The 22522-nt window shown below is 38.6% G+C and overlaps 1 protein-coding gene across 1 annotated transcript in view; it reads left to right on the top strand.

Moving 5' to 3' along the window:
• LOC133991782 (heterogeneous nuclear ribonucleoprotein L-like) overlaps window positions 1-20361 on the top strand; it is a 51948-nt gene extending 31587 nt beyond the window's left edge. Inside the window, exons 7-14 of the mRNA XM_062430330.1 lie at window positions 1375-1447; window positions 12757-12828; window positions 14760-14977; window positions 15960-16081; window positions 16783-16984; window positions 18211-18268; window positions 18479-18577; window positions 20176-20361. Of these exons, the coding sequence (XP_062286314.1) occupies window positions 1375-1447; window positions 12757-12828; window positions 14760-14977; window positions 15960-16081; window positions 16783-16984; window positions 18211-18268; window positions 18479-18577; window positions 20176-20231 (900 nt within the window). The 3' untranslated portion in view covers window positions 20232-20361. The remainder of the gene's footprint in view (window positions 1-1374; window positions 1448-12756; window positions 12829-14759; window positions 14978-15959; window positions 16082-16782; window positions 16985-18210; window positions 18269-18478; window positions 18578-20175) is intronic.
• Window positions 20362-22522: the final 2161 nt, after the last annotated feature.

Below are 22522 nucleotides of genomic sequence, written 5' to 3'. Positions count from 1 at the left end.
TTCATTTCAATAAATGTTCAAATGATCCAATATTTCAGCAAAAATCAAAGATTAGAGAAAAAGTCCAAAAACTAAAAACACATTTGTGTATCAGAACGTAGTTTTTTCTTCGTTCCTCTCCCAATAAAGTCTGTGTGAAGTAAGAATAAATATGTGTTCTGAGTTTGACATACCACAGAAAAGTGTATTGTTAACCACCCTGCCAAATGTGAATGATTAAAAAATTCGCCAAATATATGAAATTAGGCTTCAAAGTTGTTTAAAAATCAGCCTCTGTCTCTGAAATGTTGAAACACAGTTTGTGAAGCCTAGCTCCACAATTCAAATCTAAATGGTTGAAATGCTTTTTACACATTCTTGAGAAATACATTTTTGACCTATCTAAGAAAATGGCTGAATTCACCAACCTTCACATGTATCTGCTGACCCTTTGGAGGGGCCCCACCCCTAGGTTGGGAACCACTGGACTAAACTAGCTAACTGTATATAAAGTAGTGTAAACTAGCTCCACCTCCAGCAGCTACAACAGTAACATGCTGCTCTAACACTGATGCTTCACTATTAATAATCTAATGATGTCATAATAATAATATATCAGTCAGAGGACCAAACCACTACTTTTACTGTAATACTGCATACTACATCACTCATAATACTGCAGTACTTTTACTGTAATACTGCATACTACATCACTCATAATACCGCAGTACTTTTACTGTAATACTGCATACTACATCACTCATAATACTGCAGTACTTTTACTGTAATACTGCATACTACATCACTCATAATACCGCAGTACTTTTACTGTAATACTGCATACTACATCACTCATAATACTGCAGTACTTTTACTGTAATACTGCATACTACATCACTATAATACTGCAGTACTTTTACTGTAATACTGCATACTACATCACTCATAATACTGCAGTACTTTTACTGTAATACTGCATACTACATCACTATAATACTGCAGTACTTTTACTGTAATACTGCATACTACATCACTCATAATACTGCAGTACTTTTACTGTAATACTGCATACTACATCACTATAATACTGCAGTACTTTTACTGTAATACTGCATACTACATCACTCATAATACTGCAGTACTTTTACTATAATACTGCATACTACATCACTCATAATACTGCAGTACTTTTACTGTAATACTGCATACTACATCACTCATAACACTTTTTAAATAGTTATTTATTTATTGTTACTATAGTGGGAGTACTTTACATTGCTGTACCTCTACCACTGTGGGTTAGTAAATGTGTGGGGGACTGATCACTGTCCTTTAATGGTAAAAGTCAGTTACTTCATATCTTTGATATTATTAACTGCATCTTTGTATTTACAGCCCACACGTCTGAATGTGATAAAGAACGACAATGAAAGCTGGGACTACACTAAACCATACCTGGTCAGACGAGGTAAGAAATACACTGTCTCTCTTTCTCCGTCATTCCTTTATTTCATACTTACATTGAAGTCATCCCATTGCCACTACACATTTGGAGTGACTTTACTTTGTCATAATCTGGGAGATCCTGTGTTGTGGAAGGTAGGACTCTTCTTTCAGTCTTCTCTGTAAGGGCAGATTGAACTCCACTATGGCCATCCTTAAGTCAAATTACGACAATAGATTGCGGGTCAGTTTATCAACTGGATTACATGTGTAGTCATAAACAGTCTGGACTGTAGAGCTCTATCACACCAAGACTCTTCCGCCTCCCGTCTCTCCATCTCCAATCAAAACACTCTCACACCAGCCAATCACCGGCCTCTCACAAGCCTGCACCTCTGCCACCCTGGAGAGCAAGAGAAACATAAGGGAGAGAGAGAGAGCAGAAAAAGAGGGATGGACGTCAGGCTGACCATGCACAGCAGCTTTCTTTCATCTTCACTTCCTCCAACCCAGAGAAACAGAAAGAGATGGATCTCACTCCACCTGACCACCATGCAGCTGCTGCTTCAACATGCCCAGGAGAACCCAGCCCCACCTCTGTCTGCAGGACTCCAGTAGCACTACCTTCTACTCCATCCTGTGTTTTTATACTCCTTGTTCTAGAGAAGTAGTCTTGCAGGGCCTGGAATCTAAGACCTAGCATCTGGTCCACACAGTCTGTGTAGCTCCTCAGAGCATCTAGATTCTAAATTTCACTTTCAGTCATTCTTTAATGACGATCACGTGGGTCTTCTAGAAAAGGGAGGCTGACGAGGAAGAGCTCCAAGCTTGAAACGCATTGCAGTCCAGAGCAGCTGCTGATCCAAGCCTTTGCTGTGTTCCTCTCGCCATTTAGTGCCAACATATTAAATTATCTCATTGTTACATTTGATAGCTCTATTCCTTTTTTCAGAGTATTGACCCATTTGGAAGCCTTTTTCTACAGTTTTTCTGTGGTCTTCCAACAAATAAATGAAAATGTACTGTTTATCCTTAACTTATCTTGTCTGTTCTGGTTACAGACTTAACAGTGTGGACCAGACTTAACATGATGGTCAAAAGTTTGACTATGCAAGACTACAGCTCTGTCACTTAACTCCATCTGAATTAGGGCTGTCACGATAGCACAATGTCAAAATAATGATAACATTTTGATGTCATGAATAACATGATAACAGTGTTTATAGTGTGTTTAGGATTTTGTTGGCAAATTCAAAAGCTCCTACACTTTTGTGCAAATGCAGAACAAACCAAATCCAGTACAAAGATAGAGAGATAGATATATCACTATCTGTTTTGACAGAATAGATTGATAGCCTCTTATAGTAGCTGGCTGTGTAAATGAATGTTCAAGACAGAGGGGGTAGACGCTCTGTGTGTGTGTGTGTGTGTGTGTGTGTGTGTGTGTGTGTGTGTGTGTGTGTGTGTGTGTGTGTGTGTGTGTGTGTGTGTGTGTGTGTGTGTGTGTGTGTGTGTGTGTGTGTGTGTGTGTGTGTGTGTGTGTGTGTGTCTTCTTGCCTATGGTTTATGTTCTGATAAACTCATATAAAACAAGTAGAGGTAGTATTGCTGCAGTTTACTGGATTGTAGCAGGATGCTGGTTGCAGAGCTCAGCTGTATAGTTAGATGTTCTCCTCTGACCATCACTGAATGAGGAGCCACTCCTCATTAAGAGTGGAGTTTAACATCCAGTCAGACGTACATGATATGAACTGAACTAACTAACTAACACTGTGTGTGTGTGTGTGTGTGTGTGTGTGTGTGTGTGTGTGTGTGTGTGTGTGTGTGTGTGTGTGTGTGTGTGTGTGTTAGAGGGTAAGTGAGCAATAGGAAATGGAGGATGAATAGAAAATAATCAATTTTTAAGAAAAATACAAAGAAATGTAAGCATGTTTCAAAAGTAAGACACATGTACTATTGACTAAGTAACTCTTAAACAACTCTTAAATTAACTCTAAATGAAAAATTGTGAAAAGCAGTATATCGTGACACCCCTAATCTACAATACAATACCTGTACAACTAGGCGTGTGCATGGATCTCCGTTCACATACAGTGAGATTTTTTTGATATAAAGATTTATTGCAAACAGGCCAAACAAAGGACCTTATCAATCTTATTACCAACCTTTGTTATCTATGCATGGTCCTGTGTACAGTGAACTAATGCAAATGCTGCTTTCTTTGTACTGTGTTTGGAGCTGAGGATTCTTTCTCAAACGTCTTACACATTGTGATGTAATTAAGGTTGGGGTCAGTTCATTTTTAATTCAATCAGTTCAGGAAATGACATTTTCAGCCAACATGAATGAACATATCTATGACATCTACAACATCTTTATATTCAAATTATTTCAAAATGCATTAGAATAACAGAACCCTGTTTCACCTCTTCACCCACTAACGCCTGCTGATGATGGTCAGTCTGTTTTTCAACCAGCTATTGGTCACATTGCCATGACATCTGCTGTGGATTATCATGGCATGTAGAGTATGAGTCATTGTATTTTTAGTGACTCCTCTAGCACTACCATCATATTAGTCCAACTCCTGCCAAGAGTGTAAGAACAGGATAAATATATGTTGTTTATTCTTGTCAACACTCTCCTATTGTGGGATGTAATGAACATTTCAGCCTCTTGTAGCTGCTAATGATACCCAGACTATTAATCTCTGTAGACTATTCATTGTTCATGATTGACAACAAGGTGAACTGATCCCAACTCTTGTTATAAATTACCTGTTTACTAAATAAATATACTTATCTACAGTATTCTATGTTTTCAACAGAGGCACATTGCAAAGACACAGATATGGACAAATCATAACAGAATTATCATCCGAATGTCTGAATATCATCAAAAATTACAGGGGGCTGACAGTCTTTGATAAGAAGACAGTGTTCCTTTAAACTGAAGTTCGATACAGACAGAAAGGAGGGGATAGAGGTGTGGATTGTATGCAACAATTGGTTTCGTCAGCTTTTGAGTCAAGGCTGTTACAGAATAGATGATATATACATCTGTGCCAAATGAAATACTTACCTAGATACTGTAAATTACTGTCAGAGCACAAAATGATGTGTCATCGTAATTATTCAATTTAGCAGTGTGTTCACTAATATCAAATATGTGAATAGACCCAGCTGCTGTTCACTCGGTGTTTGCTAAACATATCTGAAGATCTAATGCTGACCTACAATGGGGGAAAATGCTGAAGAAAGATTGGTCTGCTGCTGTATTAGATTGACAATTCCAATATTCTCACAAGAGGAAGGCGGAAATATTAGTGAAATAGTCTGATGTCAGGTTGACAAAAAAAATCTGTGATCGATTTATGAGAACTCAGCATGGGAGATTTTTGGTGGTGGTGTCACCACAACCACAGTTGTTTGTGTTGTTTGGGTCATAGATGTTAGGCTCAAATAGACGTGTCAGAAACTCATCTGTTTTAGGCCCAAAGTCACCCAGCTGGTAATTTAATGATCCGGTGAACAGTGACAAACAAAAATGTAAAATGTATTTTAACAATAGTCTCCAACCGGTAGATGCATTTAAATCTGAAGAAAACCAGAATAAGATTATATCAGGAACAATAAATCATTCTATACTGATCTATACGTTGATATTGTTAATACAGTCTTCCTGTTGTCCACAGCTGTTTTATACTGTATAAAAACATCTCTGCAGCATGTGAAGGCAGCAGGACAGAAATGCTGATATGTTTTCAGCATGTTGTGTCAGAGTGCGGATCAGACTGGTTGGTTATAACTTGGTATCCTGTCTGGTTCCCTGTTCACCAGCCTCCTGCCTCTGGCTGTTGGTGCTGTGTTCTGTCTCGTCCATACATCATTTTCTCCATTTGTTGGGTCTTTATTGTCATGCTTCACTGTGATTGGCTGAGCTGTTTCAGAGCTATGACACCAGTGTTGTGATTGGCTGAGAGTGTATTTATTAATCATCACACCCTCCCAATCTGTATTCCACTTCACACAGCTGTTTTGCACTTTGCGCTGCTGCACATACCTGAACCAAAATAGTATGTGGACACGCGCACACAGTCAGTGTGGCTAACATCTTAGCACCGCTCATTGTGCTGCTGGTGCAATGAAAATATCACCTTGAAGATTTTATTACAGACTACCTTTATAGATTGCAAGACTTTATAGTGAGTAAATTGAGATTTTGTACTGTAGTTAATTGTCATCAGTACACTGACATATAATCATTTACATGTCTAGCCTAGGTAAGCATCACATTTTGGGACTTTAAGCTAAAAGCAGTGTACTTATATAAAACAATAAATGTATTTTACCAGTAGACAGTGAATAGTGAGTGTTCATTGATACAGCTGTCAAGTGTGAGTTAGTAGTTTACAAAGAAGGGTAATCCAAACCACATCCACACAAAAAATACTGCCTCTCTCTGTTGACCTCCTTTATGCTGCTGCCACCTTTCTCTGTGTGTGTGTGTGTGTGTGTGTGTGTGTGTGTGTGTGTGTGTGTGTGTGTGTGTGTGTGTGTGTGTGTGTGTGTGTGTGTGTGTGTGTGTGTGTGTGTGTGTGTGTGTGTGTGTGTGTGTGTGTGTGTGTGTGTGTGTGTGTGTGTGTGTGTGTGTGTGTGTTTGTGTGTGCGCGCGCTGAGGCCATTGACTGTATATAAATATGGACGAAGTGTCTCCACTTCCTGCTGCTATGCAAAAGTGAAGCCAAAATATCTCCTTACCAGTAGCGGCCATCTTGCTTGTGTGACATCATTTTGGGCCAGAGTCCGTGCAGTAGAGTCAGGTGGCCGAATGACGGCCCGCAGGACCCGCCCCCTCCTGCCTGACAGGGGTTTGAAAGAAGCTGTTGAAGTTGTCACACCCTATATATCATCCAATAACTAATTAAAAGCAAATTTAACTGAAAAATTAGTACCTGGACAAACATAAGCATGATAAAAAACAACCTAAAGAAACCATCTTCAGTCATTCAGTTTGGCTCAGGTCCCATCTGGTAACAAAGGTGGGATTTATGACCTATGATGCAGCCAGCCACCAAGGGGCGATTGAGGAAGGATTGAGGATCGGGGAGCTGTCATAACGTCCATCTTTATATACAGTCAATGGTTGAGGCATTGCATGACTTGTGTTGCTGTAGTTTGCCCTGCAAGTCCAGCACAGAGAGGAAGCCCACCATCCTAACACAGAAAAACATATCAGGTACAGCAGGTCCCTCTGGATCTACTGGAGTTGCTAAGTGACTGTGAGCTTTTGTAGATTGTAATTTGGTTCTTTGATGAGCTGGTAGTAATCACCTTCAAGGAGCAGCTGGTAATCAAACCTCCAGGGGATGTGGTCTGAGAGTTGTTGATTTGTTTTTGTGGTTCATTAAACACTTTGTGTGAGGTCCTGTGATCCTCAAGCTATAATAACTATAAATGTAACAGTTACTAATAAAAAGTAGTTTGCATACTAATAACAGGACAGTGTAATTTAGGATGTTTTTGGTCAAAACTAAATAGCTAAATGCTTTTGAACACCACACAGTAAGGAAAGTTTGTAATGCTTAGCACACAGCTACAAGCAAGACTGTGTCCCACTTCCACACTATATATTGATACTGTTAAGGTCACACCATGTACCAATGTTGGCAGTGAGGATACAAGAAAATGATTTATATATTTTACCAATTATGAGCCAACATAACATACTGGTTATCAGCAATGGAACTGTGACATTAAATACAGCTGCCAATTTCATCTTTGACATTACAAATTATGAGCCAGAGTTTATTATTGTAGTTTTTATTACTTTTCCAATTTATTCACACTCACCACTGATTTTCATTTGCATGCTCTACTGGCAATTTGAGGTTTAGTTTTGTCTGCACAGTTTTTGTAGTGTGAATGTACTACAGACTTAAAACATGAATTAGTGTATTGTTTGCAACTGAGACAAAATAACAGTAACATGGAGGTGAAACCAGCACTTGTTTGGCTAATAAAGCAATGGTGATCATTAGTGGGTGAGGCACTGAGCTCATCATCAGACTCATCAGAATCTTCCCTTCCGCCTCCCTTCCATCTTTCCTTCCTTCCTCCCTTCCTTCCTTCCATCTTTCCATCCTTCCTTCAATCTTTCTTTCCTTCTTTCCTTCCTTCCTTCCTTCCTTCCTTCCTTCCTTCCTTCCTTCCTTCCTTCCTTCCTTCCTTCCATCCTTCCATCTTTCCTTCCTTCCTTCTTCCTTCTTCCTCGCCCCTTTCTTTCCTTCCTTCCTTCCTTCCTTCCTTCCTTCCTTCCTTCCATCTTTCCTTCCTTCCTTCCTTCCATCTTTCCTTCCATCCTTCCATCTTTCTTTCCATCCATCCTTCCTTCCTTCCTTCCTTCCTTCCATCCTTCCATCTTTCCTCCCACCTTCCATCTTTCCTTCCTTCCTTCCATCCTTCTTTCCTTGACTCGAGGACAACAGGAGGGTTAAATGATTATTTTAGTACTAGCCTTTTAAACTAAACAACAGTGCTGGTTCTAGCCTTGGTGGCATCCTGAGACAGATCTTTGATGGCTATAAGGAATCATACTGACTGTTATTATATACCTTGTTTACTGTGTATTACTAGAACAGTGCAGTTTTGCTTTGCTTTGTTTTTGCAAATATAATGGAATTACATTTGACCAAGTACAAACGTTGGCAGTAACAGATGTGTGCATATAAATCTGTATAAAATTAATAACAAAGTGAAAGAAGTAATGGTCAACACAACTGAAAGGGATTTATTTTAAGATTTTTTAAGAGGTCAAAGTGTGCTCCTCTGCCATCAAGGCACAAAAACAGCTCTTTGTGCTTGTGTTGGCAATAAGAGGTTGACTGAACATGCAAAAATGCAAGTTCTAGCATTTGCCTAAACTTGCTATGCCAGCATCTGTCTCTCTTACAGACAGCAGAAAAATAAAAGTCTTATATTCATTTATGTTCGTCAGCTCAGTCTGCTTGAGCTCATACACTGGTGTTTTCTGCATAGTTAAGATTCCTGCTAATCTCTGACACTCAAGGACTTGAGTTGCATGTCTCAATATTAAGGAGCAAAGTCTCATGGTCTAGATTCTGAATTTTATAATGTTCAGAGCCAGTTCAAATATCCCCTCCTTTTTAGACGCAGTATTACAATGGATGACATATACAAAGCTTTTTACTATTACTGTCAGGAGTGCGAGATTTTGCAACACTGCAGTTTATCATTTCAGCAAGGCTATTACGAAGTCTATAGAAGTAAATGAGCCCAACTGCAGTCCATCTTATTTTCATGAAGTGCCTCTAAATAAGATGCTGAGCGGGTTAGACGCATTTTGCAAATGACTGGAAGCAATGGGTCAAGAAAGAAACACTTAAATGCTGCTGAACTTGGGATATTTATTGAAAAAAAAGACACTTTTGGAACTGCACATCTGAATTCATCCTGTAGAAAAAAGGCAGTTGTGAGCTCAACAGAAAGATGGTTTAATGACTTTTGGTCAAAGTCCTTTGACTAGCTTATTAAATATAATATAATATAGTAACCATATTATATAAAAGAGGAGGACAGCTTGTGTACAAGGTGAGCAGTGGCTCCGGTAAAGTTGACTTGCTTTTTCCAGACACAAAATTTCAGACACAAATTCTTCTGCAGCAGAGGTCAGTCTGTAATGATATATCTGGAGCAGTCAATATTTATATACATTGACATTCACTCCTCTCGTATCCAGCACCTGTAAAACAGCAATACCCTTAGAATATTGAATGAGATCAAACAAGCAATTTTCAGCACGATTCCTTAGTGAGTGTCCTTTTTGTGTCTGGTTTACTTCTCCAGATGAGGAAAGGGGACATCATGGTCAGCTTGGGTTCCACACAGTTACTGTGGAGCCAAACACTGACCCAGTTACAAAGCAGATCAAAAATATGAACCTAATCCATACTGCAGCATAGTGCGCTATCCATTCCAACAGTTTGCATTTAGGTGGTTCACCTATTTACTTCTTTTACTTTTAAGCAATATAAGCCTGCTCTCCACCTGTGTTCTTATACAAATGAATGATGACATTCGATGAGTTGAAATGTTTGATGATGTTTTTGTCCGTTAATCATTCAGTGAAGTTAAAATGGTCACATTACAAGAAATAAGTGAGGAAGCTAGCTAGGTTCACTACACTCGCCAGTGAAACATGCACACTTACTGTGCACGCTGCATAGTGTGAAGGTCAGTGTAGATGTCCAGCCTGCTATGTGGATTATCCCCACACCTTCTCACTTTTCACTGCTGTAGCATTCTCCTTCCTCTGAGTGGAAGTGTGTGTGTGTTTACATGCGTGTATGTGTGTATGCATCAGCCACATAACTGCTGACCTGTGTGTGTGTGTGTGTGTGTGTGTCTGTGTGTGTGTGTGTGTGTGTGTGTGTGTGTGTGTGTGTGTGTGTGTGTGTATATATAAGGGGATGGGAGGGATACTGCTGTCTTCCTATCAGCTGACTAGGGGAAAAGTGTCATTTCAATGTGCCTCAAATGTACTTTATATTATATAGTGCAGTATGTAATGCTTTCAATGTGTCACAGCTACAGTGATGATGGTGATGTTTTTACCATTATGATGATAATGTAATGCAGGTTGATGTTCTTTCGTGCTGAGGGAGAAAAAAGAGAAAGATTGCTGTCTGATGCTTCACAGGTACTGTCTCTTTCATTTCTCTGTTCACATGACCTTCTCTGTATTAAACCTGCCCTTTCTAAATAAAACCCCATTCAAGCTGTTTATTTATTTTTTACTCACCTCTGTCATTGCGATGAAATGTATAGATCTTTCTGTAGCACTGAATCTGTACTCATTAGTGTGGTTTATAGAGATAAATGTATTTTGAAATCAACTCATATACCTTTAACATGAATGTGAATGAAGCAGCAGGTCTTATACATGACTTCTGTTTTTCACACTTAGATGGAGCATAACTTTGTGTCCATTTTGATTTGTTTTTGTAATTCCATTTTTATTTTTATTTTTTGTGTGTGTGTGTGTGTGGGGGGGGGGGGGGTATTATATTGGTAATCAATCATTCCAGGATACAGGATGTCATCAACTTGAATTCACAGTGGTAATAATTACTTATGTTGTGTCAAATTTTGAAACCATCCAAAGAATTCTAACCAGTCCTCCAGCATAGTCCTCTGCTGTTCATCCTCTATTCCTGTATATCTTTTTTATTTTTTTATTTCCAAAAAAGCAGTGTCTCATCATTAATTTGACTAAGTGTGAATGGGACAAGATGTTTTGTAGGGTTAGTCTGCAAAAATGTATGTAATTTCAGTGTCACACAGCAAGCAAAGCACATCCATGCAGTGTCATGTACTATGTCTTAGTGTATGATGTGTGTATATATATATATATATATATATATATATATATATATATATATATATATATATATATATATATATATATATATATATATATATATATATATATATACATATATATATAGAGAGAGAGAGAGAGAGAGAGAGAGAGAGAGAGAGAGAGAAATTCCTGGTAATTAAAACCTGGGTCTTATTTTTCTAGTTTTGGTTGTTTTTTTGGCTATTACTGAGATGTGTAAATACTACATATATACTACTACATATATCACTACAGTATCAGACTGGTGAAGTGAAACAAGCAGTTGGACAATCGGACCAGTTTGTGAAAAAGCTACAGTCATGCACTTTATATGGAGGTCTTAAAATGAGTGCACATGAAATGTTTCTAATAATTCCTCATTGGTCATGAAAAAGCAAAACATGGATGGAACACTGGCTGTTTGGATAATAACTTCACAGTTGGCCTTTATTTTTTCTTCTGAGTAAGTTTGACTAACCTCAGGGTTTGTTTACTACCCATCTAGTGTAACTGCTCATGTTTCTTGCCTTGTCAGACTTCTTTTTTACCATGTTCCCAGATCTCAGCTTATTATAATATGGTTCTGATTTATTTTGATCGACCTGTTGTTACTCCAGACGAAGTATCTTTGGGGTTTTGTTCACAAATTGTGACAGAGCTCAATATGTGGATTGTTGTGGCCTCAGGAGTAGTGTGCGTTACTGGAAGTAGAGTGATGACAACAAAACCATTTAAATACCATGAAACCAGAATTGTAATTCTGTGTATGTCACAAGGATGAGGACATTTCCTCTGCCGTGCCGCTAATGCACTTTGTAGAGGTCTGTAGAGGCCGGACCTATGAAGACGTCTAGCACGTTGTACCTCTGACTGCAAGTAACAACTTGATACATTTCTAGTTATATTTTCACTGTGGTTAATAAGATGGTTACATGGGTTGCTTATACATAGAAATAGTCCATTAATATTCCCCATACTACTGGCTTTACTAATGACTGACAACTTCCCCTCCACAATACACTACAACAGCAAGGTTTCCCTTCAAGACCAAACATGGTCTTTGTGGCATGATGCTGCTTTGGTTTTAACTTTGTGATTGCTTCATAGGTTTTTACAACTGGGCTCTTATTTTTGTAGTTTTGTCTATCATTTCTATCAGCAGTAATACAATTGTTCTCACCCAGTTAATTGCTGAGATCTGGTGACACTTAAACTTAGCTAAAGATAGGTTCAGCAGGTCAGGAAACACAAGCAGTCAAACTAACTTGATGAATGAAGGAAAACAGTTCTCAGTTATCACATAAACTTTCTGACCCACTTCATATAGCAAACTTTTACCTGCTGTACTTACCGTAGTGCGACACACTGTTTTTCAGTACAAAGAGAAGTCATTAGTCTTTTCAGAAATGTTCACCTTCAGTGTGATCTCCAAATAAAGTGCTGTAAATCATTATTATCTGACTGCTCATGTTTCCAGACCCGTTTGTTGCCATTACTGCTGTAACAGCATATGATTGCAGTGTTGCATGCAGACTTTTCCTGTGATTCATAGAAATTCAGGCTCCATAAGTTAATTTAAACTGTGTCTGGGACTAACAAGCCTCTGAAGAGAAGGTTTCATATTGTAGACAGTGATGTGGCCTTGTTCTGCATTAAATACCTCTTCTAATTATACTGTGTAGTTCTCTGAAGTAGTAAATGCAAAGTCTGTATCTGTGAAAGAAGACCATTGTTTTTCAGTAAATTACTCTGGACCCTGCACACAATCTAATAGTGTGTGTGTGTGTGTGTGTGTGTGTGTGTGTGTGTGTGTGTGTGTGTGTGTGTGTGTGTGTGTGTGTGTGTGTGTGTGTGTGTGTGTGTGTGTGTGTGTGTGTGTGTGTGTGTGTGTGTGTGTGTGTGTGTGTGTTTCAGATCGTGGAAAGGGCAGACAGAGACAAGCCATTTTAGGAGAACACCCTTCATCCTACACTGACAATGGCTATGGTAAGACCGCAAATGAGATTCCCAGCACGTTTCTCAATTTGAAATAGTGACCTGATCTGATCACTTCCTTCTTCCAAAGCGGACCACTAATCAGATATATCTAAAGACCAGAAGAACAAAACAGGAAATAGAGCACATGTGCACAATGTTCTTACTGTGGTGTTGCATCACTCCTAGATGACTGTAAAGGAAACTGGATGTATAATAGGAACTGGATACAGCGCTGGGGCTCCGTTTATTCCTCTGAAAGTTGCTCAGTGGGGCATGATGCCAAAAAAGCCAGTTCCCACTGTAAAGCCATTACCCAGATGAATGCATACTGCACATGCTCAACAGGCCCCCTCAGTGCATAGAGCATACACACCAGAAACTTCCGCTGACCGAGCCAGCTAACTTTCGGTTTAGCCCTTCACTAACTTGAATGGGTAAAAAAACAATTCAATCATGTGGCTTTTCTAGACTTTCCAAATGTTATCAGACCACGTGGATCAAATTGTGACAGTGAAATAAATCATTTCGTCGGGGTTGTAATACTCAAAAAAATGTATCCACCGTTTACAGCCACTCTTACTATGATTATGTACAGGAAACATGCTTTTTGGGCTCTTGTCAGTTCCGGAAGTTGTAAATACCCATTTTGGCCGCTAGATCAAATTGAACCAGAAACCAGAATTTCTGGTTCTGGCACACTTCCCGGGAGCTTGACATCATGGATGTATGAAGAGAACTGGATACAGTGTTGGAGGCAAGGCCCCGTACATTCCTATGAAAGCTTCTCAGTGGCGAATGAAGTCATGCTCTTCTGCATAGCTTCTGTATCATTGGGTCCATAGGGCAAGTGCACTAGTGACATAAGCTGGCCGAGCCGGCTAACTTGAATGAGGATAACACGATTTAATCGCGCAGCTCTTATGGACTTTCAAAATGTGAAATAATGAAGTTCTGATAGTTAAACAAGCCATTTTGTGAGGTTCGTGCCGTTCAGAAAAATGTACACTGATTTACACACGTCTCTTTCACATGTATGTAAGTCTATGGGAAAAAGTCTTTTAGGGCGCAATATTGTCACATGATGTTGTAATCACACAGTTTGGCAGCTATGTCAAATTGGCTTCAAAGCCTGGCTGTCTTCCTGAGGGCTTGACAAAGCCAGCCACTATAAAACTTTTCCTGCCTTCTTCTACAGCAGCCTACCAGTGTATCTGCAATGGTGTGCCTGTGAGTAGTCCACAGCACCACCACAGCAGAGAGCAATGGCAGTTCTAGCACAGAAGACACCACAACTTGCGCAAGCATGTACACATTATTGTTACACATTAAGGTCTCTGCTCAAAGCATTTCCTGGTGTTTATTACACTAATTGTGTGTTATTTTTTAGCCATCCTCAATTATTGAGTAAGGAACAGTTTATAGCTGTTCTGATAGTCATGCTCAAAGTGAAACATAGGTCACCATGAAAAGGGTGAGACGCAATAATTGTTTAAATACAAGGATAATAGTAAACATTGTCAGACAGTCTCAGTTGGAAGGCATTCATAGTAGTGTAGTTACTTGTACACTACAAGTTGAAACACTGCTAAATTTCTTTATACTTGACTGATCACAGCGTGAAGTGCCTGTGAATATCAGATTGTTGGTCTACATGCCCATATATACATTGGAAGAGTTACTGGTCACTGTAAATCTTTGTGTTACATTCCTCCTGCTCAGACAGTCCACATAAACACTGTAACTGTGTCCAACTTCATAAAACAACATGTAGCTACATATCTATGAACATGTTCATGGAAATTCACATTGTACATCAAACTACTTCATGAATACTCTTCTGTATTAACTCAACAACAGTGATAAGAATGAACAACAATAACAGAACAGATAGTGTTCATTCATGCAAGTACACTCAGCTCCTATTGTGTCTGCTTCTGCAGGTGCACCCTGCCCCCTGCTGCCTCTGCCTGGTAACAGCAGGTATAAGCTCAGCTCAGTGGATGTTCCAGACATGGTTTCCTACCCTCTGCCCCAGTCATCTTCCTCTTACTCTGGCCACGCCCCTAGCTCTGTTGCCATGGTGAGTGGCCTCCATCCATCCAAGATGAACTGCACCCGGATCTTCAACCTCTTCTGCCTCTACGGCAACATTGAAAAGGTATCTTACTGTGTGTGTGTGTGTGTGTGTGTGTGTGTGTGTGTGTGTGTGTGTGTGTGTGTGTGTGTGTGTGTGTGTGTGTGTGTGTGTGTGTGTGTGTGTGTGTGTGTGTGTGTGTGTGTGTGTGTGAGCTTAAAGTAAGTCTTTGCTGTTTTATGTTTTATGAAACAAAAGAAACAGTGGTGAGTGTTTACACCTGTCACTGCTGTTTGGATGACTGGGGTGCAAGACATTTTTATTAATGACTAAAAGACCTTTAGGAATGATTGTTAAGAACTATATATCACTCAGTCCCACCCTGCTAATGGAAGAAATATTTCTGCCAAATAAACAAATGAATGTTGTATCACCAGCAAAGACCACCTTACTAAGAGAGAGTTATAAATAATCCAATTTTGGTAAGAATATGACACAGGTGTTATATTTAAATGCATAAACCGAGTAAAAGTGGGAGGTGGACGTCATTTAATATTTATTGCAGAACAACAGGTCCCGCTTTCCCCATTCATCTTCAGCATATCTATTGAACCATTTGCACTTATCCACAAATCAACCAACAAGATAATTGCAGCACATAACTCCCCCTAAAACCATGAATTGATCTTTGTTCTGTAGGGATGAAATAAAGACAGTTCTGGGATTCGATGTATTAACAGGTGTGTGCTTTGTATCAGTGTAACATCTGTCAGCATTTGATGGCTGTAGTGTGTGTTTTGGTCAATGGAGTCTTTATATATATATTACCAGCATTAATACTGCTGTTGTTCAGCTGCATGAGTCTCCTCTATCATGTCTTTCTCCACCAGAGGGCATACTGACACACCTTCACAGCAATAAATACCAGATTTAGGCCATTGAGAAAATGCTGCATTAACAATTCATTATACTGTAAATATGGTTATTAATGGTGAAAACATTTCCATCATAATGTATGTTACTTTTATAACACAGCTGTTAACTGGTAGTGTGTGGGTGGTTGCAGGTGAAGTTTATGAAGAGTGTTCCTGGTACAGCACTGGTTGAGATGGGAGATGAGTATGCTGTGGACAGAGCCATCACACACCTCAACAGCATCAAGGTGTTTGGCAAGAGACTCAATGTTTGGTGAGGACATGAGCACATACACACACACACACACACACACACACACACACACACACACACACACACACACACACACACACACTTCCATCATACTGATAGTTCTTAAAGTTCATATCTTCATATGGAGAGAAACGATTGTGTAACATGAATCTATTATGACACTAATTTCTCTCCATGTCTCCCACCATGTTATGAAAGCTCTCTGTGCAAATATGAACAAAATGTAATATTACAAAATGATGTGCATTCACTCTCACTAGTCAGCAGCCACAGCACAACCAGAGCCTCTAAATGTATGTTTATGTGTGAGTGTAGAGCAGCAGTAGTTTTGTGTCATGAACATACCAGCCTAATGACCACAGGTATTCAATCAATCAATCAATCAATCAATCTTTATTTGTATAGCGCCAAATCACAACAAAGTCATCTCAAGGTACTTTACACATAGAGCAGGTCTAAACCTTACTCTTCAGGTTTCATTTTAAAGAGACCCAACATTCCCATTGCTAATGAGAAAGAATTTCTGATTCCTATTATGGAACCTTTAACAATAACTGGCAACTTATGTTCTCTCTGTCTCATGTTAACGCTTCAGTTCCATGGGTTTTTATTTTTATTGTATTTATTGTAGATGAATTTTAGTTTGGTAAATGTACATATCATGAACAAATCATTTTTAATAATGTGTGTGTTGTCTGCAGTGTGTCTAAGCAGCATGCAGTGATCCCTAGCCAGGTGTTTGAGTTAGAGGACGGCAGCAGCAGCTATAAGGATTTTGCCATGACCAGGAACAACCGCTTCAGCAGCGCAGGGCAGGCCTCCAAAAACATCATCCAGCCTCCGTCTGCAGTGCTGCACTACTACAATGTTCCTCCATGCATATCACAGGACCATTTACTGAGGGTATCATACTTCTGTCTGATTAATGTCTTATTTTTTACATGAGTTTGCCTACCCCCTCCCTCCATCTTCTTGGCTGTTACTACTGCATTTAAAAATAGTCTTTACACCGTTTGGTTGTCCATTGCACTCTTCACATAATAGAATAATCCCTGTTGATTTATTTGCCAATTCAGGATTGTTCATGACATCTCCCTTAAACAAGGCTATAAGAGTCCTCAATTCTCCAAAAAGATAAAAACACAATCAATCAATCTTTATTTATACAGCCCCAAATCACAACAAAAGTCATCTTAAGGCACTTTACACATAGAGCAGGTCTAGACTGTACTCTTTAATTTAATTTAAAGAGACCCAACATTCCAACATGAGCAGCACTTGGTGACAGCAGCAAGGGAAAAAAAAAACTCTCCCTTTAACAGGAAGTAACCTCAGGCAGAACCGGGCTCTAGGTGGGCGACCATCTGCCTCGACTGGTTGGGGTTGAGAGGGAGGGGGAGAAGGAGAAATAAAGAGGAGAGATAGAAAGGAGAGAGAAGCACATTGAAAATCAACAGTAACAAAACAATAGGATGTTTTAATTCTACACATACAAAATCTAATATGGATTGATATTTAAAATGACATACAGTTCGTCAATGTGTGCCTCTCATCAGTATCCAAAGTATATCATTCACATATGTGTACATATAAAGCACTTCTATTTCTAAATATAGCAAAGGACACCTAAGTGTAGGCCAGATGGTAACAGCTTGTACTCTGCATTAAGTAGATGGGCATAGTCCAAGCAAATGGCCATTGCTTTTTTGAGCACCTGCTTATTAAATATCTGAGTTAAGTTTGCTGAACTGTACCCCAACTAAAGAAGTAACCGACTGGATAAAGGCTCTGTGGAACAGTGTCATCAGGGTTTTATCAATCTGAAATTTGGCAAGTTTCCTTAAGCAGACCTTTTTTACACAACATTTCTGTTTTTCTAATTTCGGACGATTATCAATTATGGTGCTAAGACATTTAGAATGATCCACTACTTGACCCTTTACAGCACTGCTCTGGGGTGCTAGGGGAGGTCGGTAGCATCCTAAACTCCCCTCTTGGTCCTATAAGCAAATCCAAAAAGGATCCAGAAGAAACAATTAGATTGTGTGTAGAGGAGGTGAAACCAACCTCCAGATCAGACCATCAGGCGACTGTAGTTTTACATTAAAATCCATTTGCTGTTTTTGCAGCTGTGTACTGAGCATGATGTGCCCGGCTTCGTCAAATTCAAGATGTTTGATGCCAAACGTAAGTAGAACTTTAATGTTTAACTTTCTGTTGGTTTTGACATGTTATCCTTTTGTAGTCAGTCTGCAAAAAGACTAAGTTACCACTCTGTGAGGAGATGAATTAGAAAGTGATAGAAATGAATTTGTTCATCTTACTCCTCCTTGTTTTCTGTGATTTTTCCTCATCCACTCTTCTCTTTTCATCTCACATTCTTTATCTTACTCTCAGCCTCTTCTAAGACCATCTCTGGCTTGTTAGAGTTTGACAGTAAGACGGAGGCTGTGGAGGTTCTCACTGTTCTCAACCACTACCAGATCAGGATACCCAGTAAGTCTGTCTGAAATACACCTGCTGTCCTGCAAGGGGTCAAGATACAGCACTACACTTGGAAGGCAAATCTGTGTATATTCTATTTACAGTACACTTTTTTCATTCTCCTATTATAATACAGACACATCAGACCTCTGCGTATTTTTTTCCCCTCAAAATAACAATAAATATTTTTCTCATTCTATCCCACACTATCAGTATAATCCATTTGTGAGGTTTTTTTGCAAGCAGTTGTCTCAAGCTATGTTGCAAGTGGTGCACAAACACAAGCAATTTGTTAGTATCTGGCAGTATCTGATAATAATTCTAATGATAAATGGATGTGTACAAGTGAAGAAGGAAGCTAGCTGAGGCTAGAAAAGGCAAGAAAACATCTGAAAGTGAATATTGTGTAATTAAAGAAAGCAGTTAGTGTGCAGGGTGTTTCATCTTTCACTTTACTCACACTTACTGTAACTGACTAATGATACACTGTATATCAGTATGTATGTTCAGTTCATGCACTGGTTTACTGATATGATAGTTATACATTTTTCAATATTCATTTTGTGTATTAACACATAATACACAAACATTTTGATAAGGATTAATTCCATTGGGTTAATACATAATTGTGACTACACTGGGGTTAAAAAGTAGAGTGTCATGTGTTTTGTTGAAGGGGTGTTAGTCTTACAAATGTTGGGAGAGTAGGAGGGAGAGTCTTTTAACTTTTTTAATCATCCCAGATTTTCAGTTTATTTCATTCACCCTTTTAAGATTTAGTGGAAAAAAGAAAAATAAAGAGAATCAAAACTTTAGGCTGCATTAAAAGATTGTATCTAGTACAGAGATTTATTTTCCATAGAAATCAGATAGTAAGAGCAGTGTGTCATGTTTGAGAAACAGAAGAGACATGGATTGTTGTTATTAGTGAATGAATGTTATCTCCAGAGCACAACTGCTCTTACCTTCACCTAATGCTACATCATACAAGAAAACACAACTACAATAATGTTAAATAGGACATTAAGTTTTTCTATGGTATAATTCAAGTTCAGCATCACATTGTTATCACATGTTGCCAACTGGTTATTTAGTTTAAATGAAACACGCATATATTATGTTTGTTGTATACACTGTACATATATGATTAGTAAAAAATCATTAATGAAGCAAGGCTCAGGTTCTGCTTTCTTATAAAAATGAAATATATGATATAAAGATTCAGCCCCACTCCCTACCACTATCATTTCTAACATGACATAAACTTCTCAAAAATATTACACTAAGTACTAATACTTAAAGAGTAAACTTCACTGGGAATTCAATTCATTAAATTCAATTAAATGAACTATTAACAACACAGAAACAACAAAAATATAATAAGATAGAGCCTATAAAACATATGACTTTATTAAACTACATTGAACTATGATAAATATGGAAGTAAGGCAAACCTGTATCATGAATTTCTGTTTAAACAGTCTGTCAGTAATGATTCATTCATCTAGATGTATTGATTTATGTTCCTTTTCTCTGTACTGTTAAATAAAGCTCAGCTAATGTCTCAGTCAGGCTTTAATACTAAGCATCTTTTTGTGTTTGTTTTCCAGATGGTTCCAACCCATACACCCTGAAACTGTGTTTCTCCACCTCATCTCATCTCTGAAGACCTGCAGATCAGAAGAAGAGGCTGCTGAGTGTGGTGATGGCTGACCTCCTAGAGAGAGGGAGGGCCAGTTCAGACAGACAGATAGACGAGTGGAGAAGAGAAATAAACACATAAAATGAGAGAAGAAGAGAATGAAGTAAAGACAGAGAGATGGTCTTTAATGAAGACTAAGAAGGTGGAAAGAAAAGTGAAGACAGTCACTGTCTACAAACTGAACATCAAACATACACCCATTACTGCTTCTGTGACTGAGATACTACTAATAACATATACTATTTAAAAAGAACAAAGAACAGATTTATAACACAAGTTCTCAGTTAGGGTTCATTATTCCTGCATTAACTGTTTAGTCCTGGCAGCGAGGTGTAAGGACAGAGGTATCGCTCCACTGGTTGGTCTCATAAATTCAGCCCACAGTGAGATATCTCGAAAATGGACCCGATTATTAAGTTTGCAGTGGATATTCTTAGTCCCCAGAGGAAGACTTTTAATCATTTTGGTGACTCTTGTTATCGTTCTCCTAATGCCAGCATAAGGTCAGACATTTCTGTTGACCAACATGTTGGTTTATGACATGCTATCTGGAAAATGAATGGCAGGATTTACATGAAATGTATTCATGTCTCCCATTCCACCATCACCTGATATTTTTACTTATACACAAAAAAATGTCAAACTTTAATTGGCAAATGAAATGAAATTAACTGGACACATTCATGCTTCTCAGAGGATGACCACTTTTCAGTTTGGGTACTCAATTATCTCCTCTTTTGCACGGCCCTCAAGCCACATAGTGTCTCAATCTTGGAAGGTTGCCATTAATGTTGCCTAATCACATTCATGCTCCCAAGTAGATGAACCCCTTTGATTTGTATGATACTCTGAATTTTTCTGTAGGGCAAATTTTCCATTTTCAGCCCCACAATCGTTGAGGCTCTAAAAATAGTAAAATCATTGGTGCGTTATTTGTCCTGTCTTTAGAATTGTGTTAGTAATGAAATTACATCTTCGTGGGGTCATTAGCAGGGCTTTAGAATTCTAGTTAGACAGCAGTGAAGGTAGATGTTATTGTTAACACCAACGTTTCTTGACAAAGAGCAACTGTATCTTTGAAGCCAGAGTTAACAGACTGAGAGCAGGGTGGGTAGTACATGTACCACCAGATTTAAAGTTTCATCAGCTACAAAACTAATCACACCTACCTGAGTATTTCATTATTACAGCTTCCATTATTGCCTGAATAATTGAATGCTGTTGCATATAAAATACTGTCAAGTGCTATAGTGTGTCTTGTTGGGTTTCTAGACTTTACTGTGACCTCTGTTTATTTAAAATACTTTTTCTTTTTTTCTTTTTTTAAATCTTATCTGTTTTCTCTCTATAATATTTTTTAAAATATTGCTATAGGCTGAAAACTCAGTATTGTATAAATCACAGTTAATCTTTTTTATACATGTGGCAGTGGATGGACTTTATCCAACCCATGATGTCAGTATAATATCATATGGACTATTTGCTTTTTGTTTTTTTGTCAACTCACTTATTATATTATTTCCATCTGGCTGTTACAAAGTAGGTTCATAACATGTCCATCAGGATGGCCAAACCAAACACAATAACATATGGCACTACGTTCAGTGCTGTACAGATCATTGTATCAGTTTACTGCTGGTAGACTAGCAGCCTCTTTGATTTTAAGGATGGAGAGTGAAGTATTTAGGGGGCAGAAGTCAAATGACAGTGTAAAAAACAAAGTGAGGATTTGATGATTCCTCTCCACACTCCTGCTCTTTGTGTTGTAGTGCACATGCCTGATGTAAGGTTTGTAACTAAATATAACACTCATCAATGATAATGCTATACAGTAGGGCCTCAATCAGGAACTTCCTGTTATTTACTCTCATCTGTGCTGTTTTTGCAGCAGCAGCAGCATCATGAGTCATTCAGAAATCAACACATAGGTTAGTGTTGCTATAGTATTTATGCTGGTGATTGAATTATTATGAATCATTAGTGTGTAGATATGGCATCAGAAGTTAAAGCAGTGAAGCAGTGATTTGAGTTGGTGGATAGAGTAATACTCTAACATCCACCATATTGGAGTCCATGAGATTCAGTGTCTTTTTCAAAACGTCCATGTTCAGTTATTCTTTGACAAAATGTAGAAGTACAAACATCCTTGAATGCAGTAATAAGGAAGGGTTTCAAAAGTGCCCCTGCTCAGTGTATACATATATCTGGTCAGAGTACCATCTGGAGGTAGCTCTAGGTAGCTCTGGATCAAAGAG

The sequence above is a fragment of the Scomber scombrus genome, chromosome 12, assembly GCF_963691925.1.
Source record: "Scomber scombrus chromosome 12, fScoSco1.1, whole genome shotgun sequence".
Lineage (NCBI taxonomy): Eukaryota > Metazoa > Chordata > Actinopteri > Scombriformes > Scombridae > Scomber > Scomber scombrus.
Note: the sequence above shows the minus strand (reverse complement) of the source record. Positions and strands in the feature narration are given on the sequence as shown.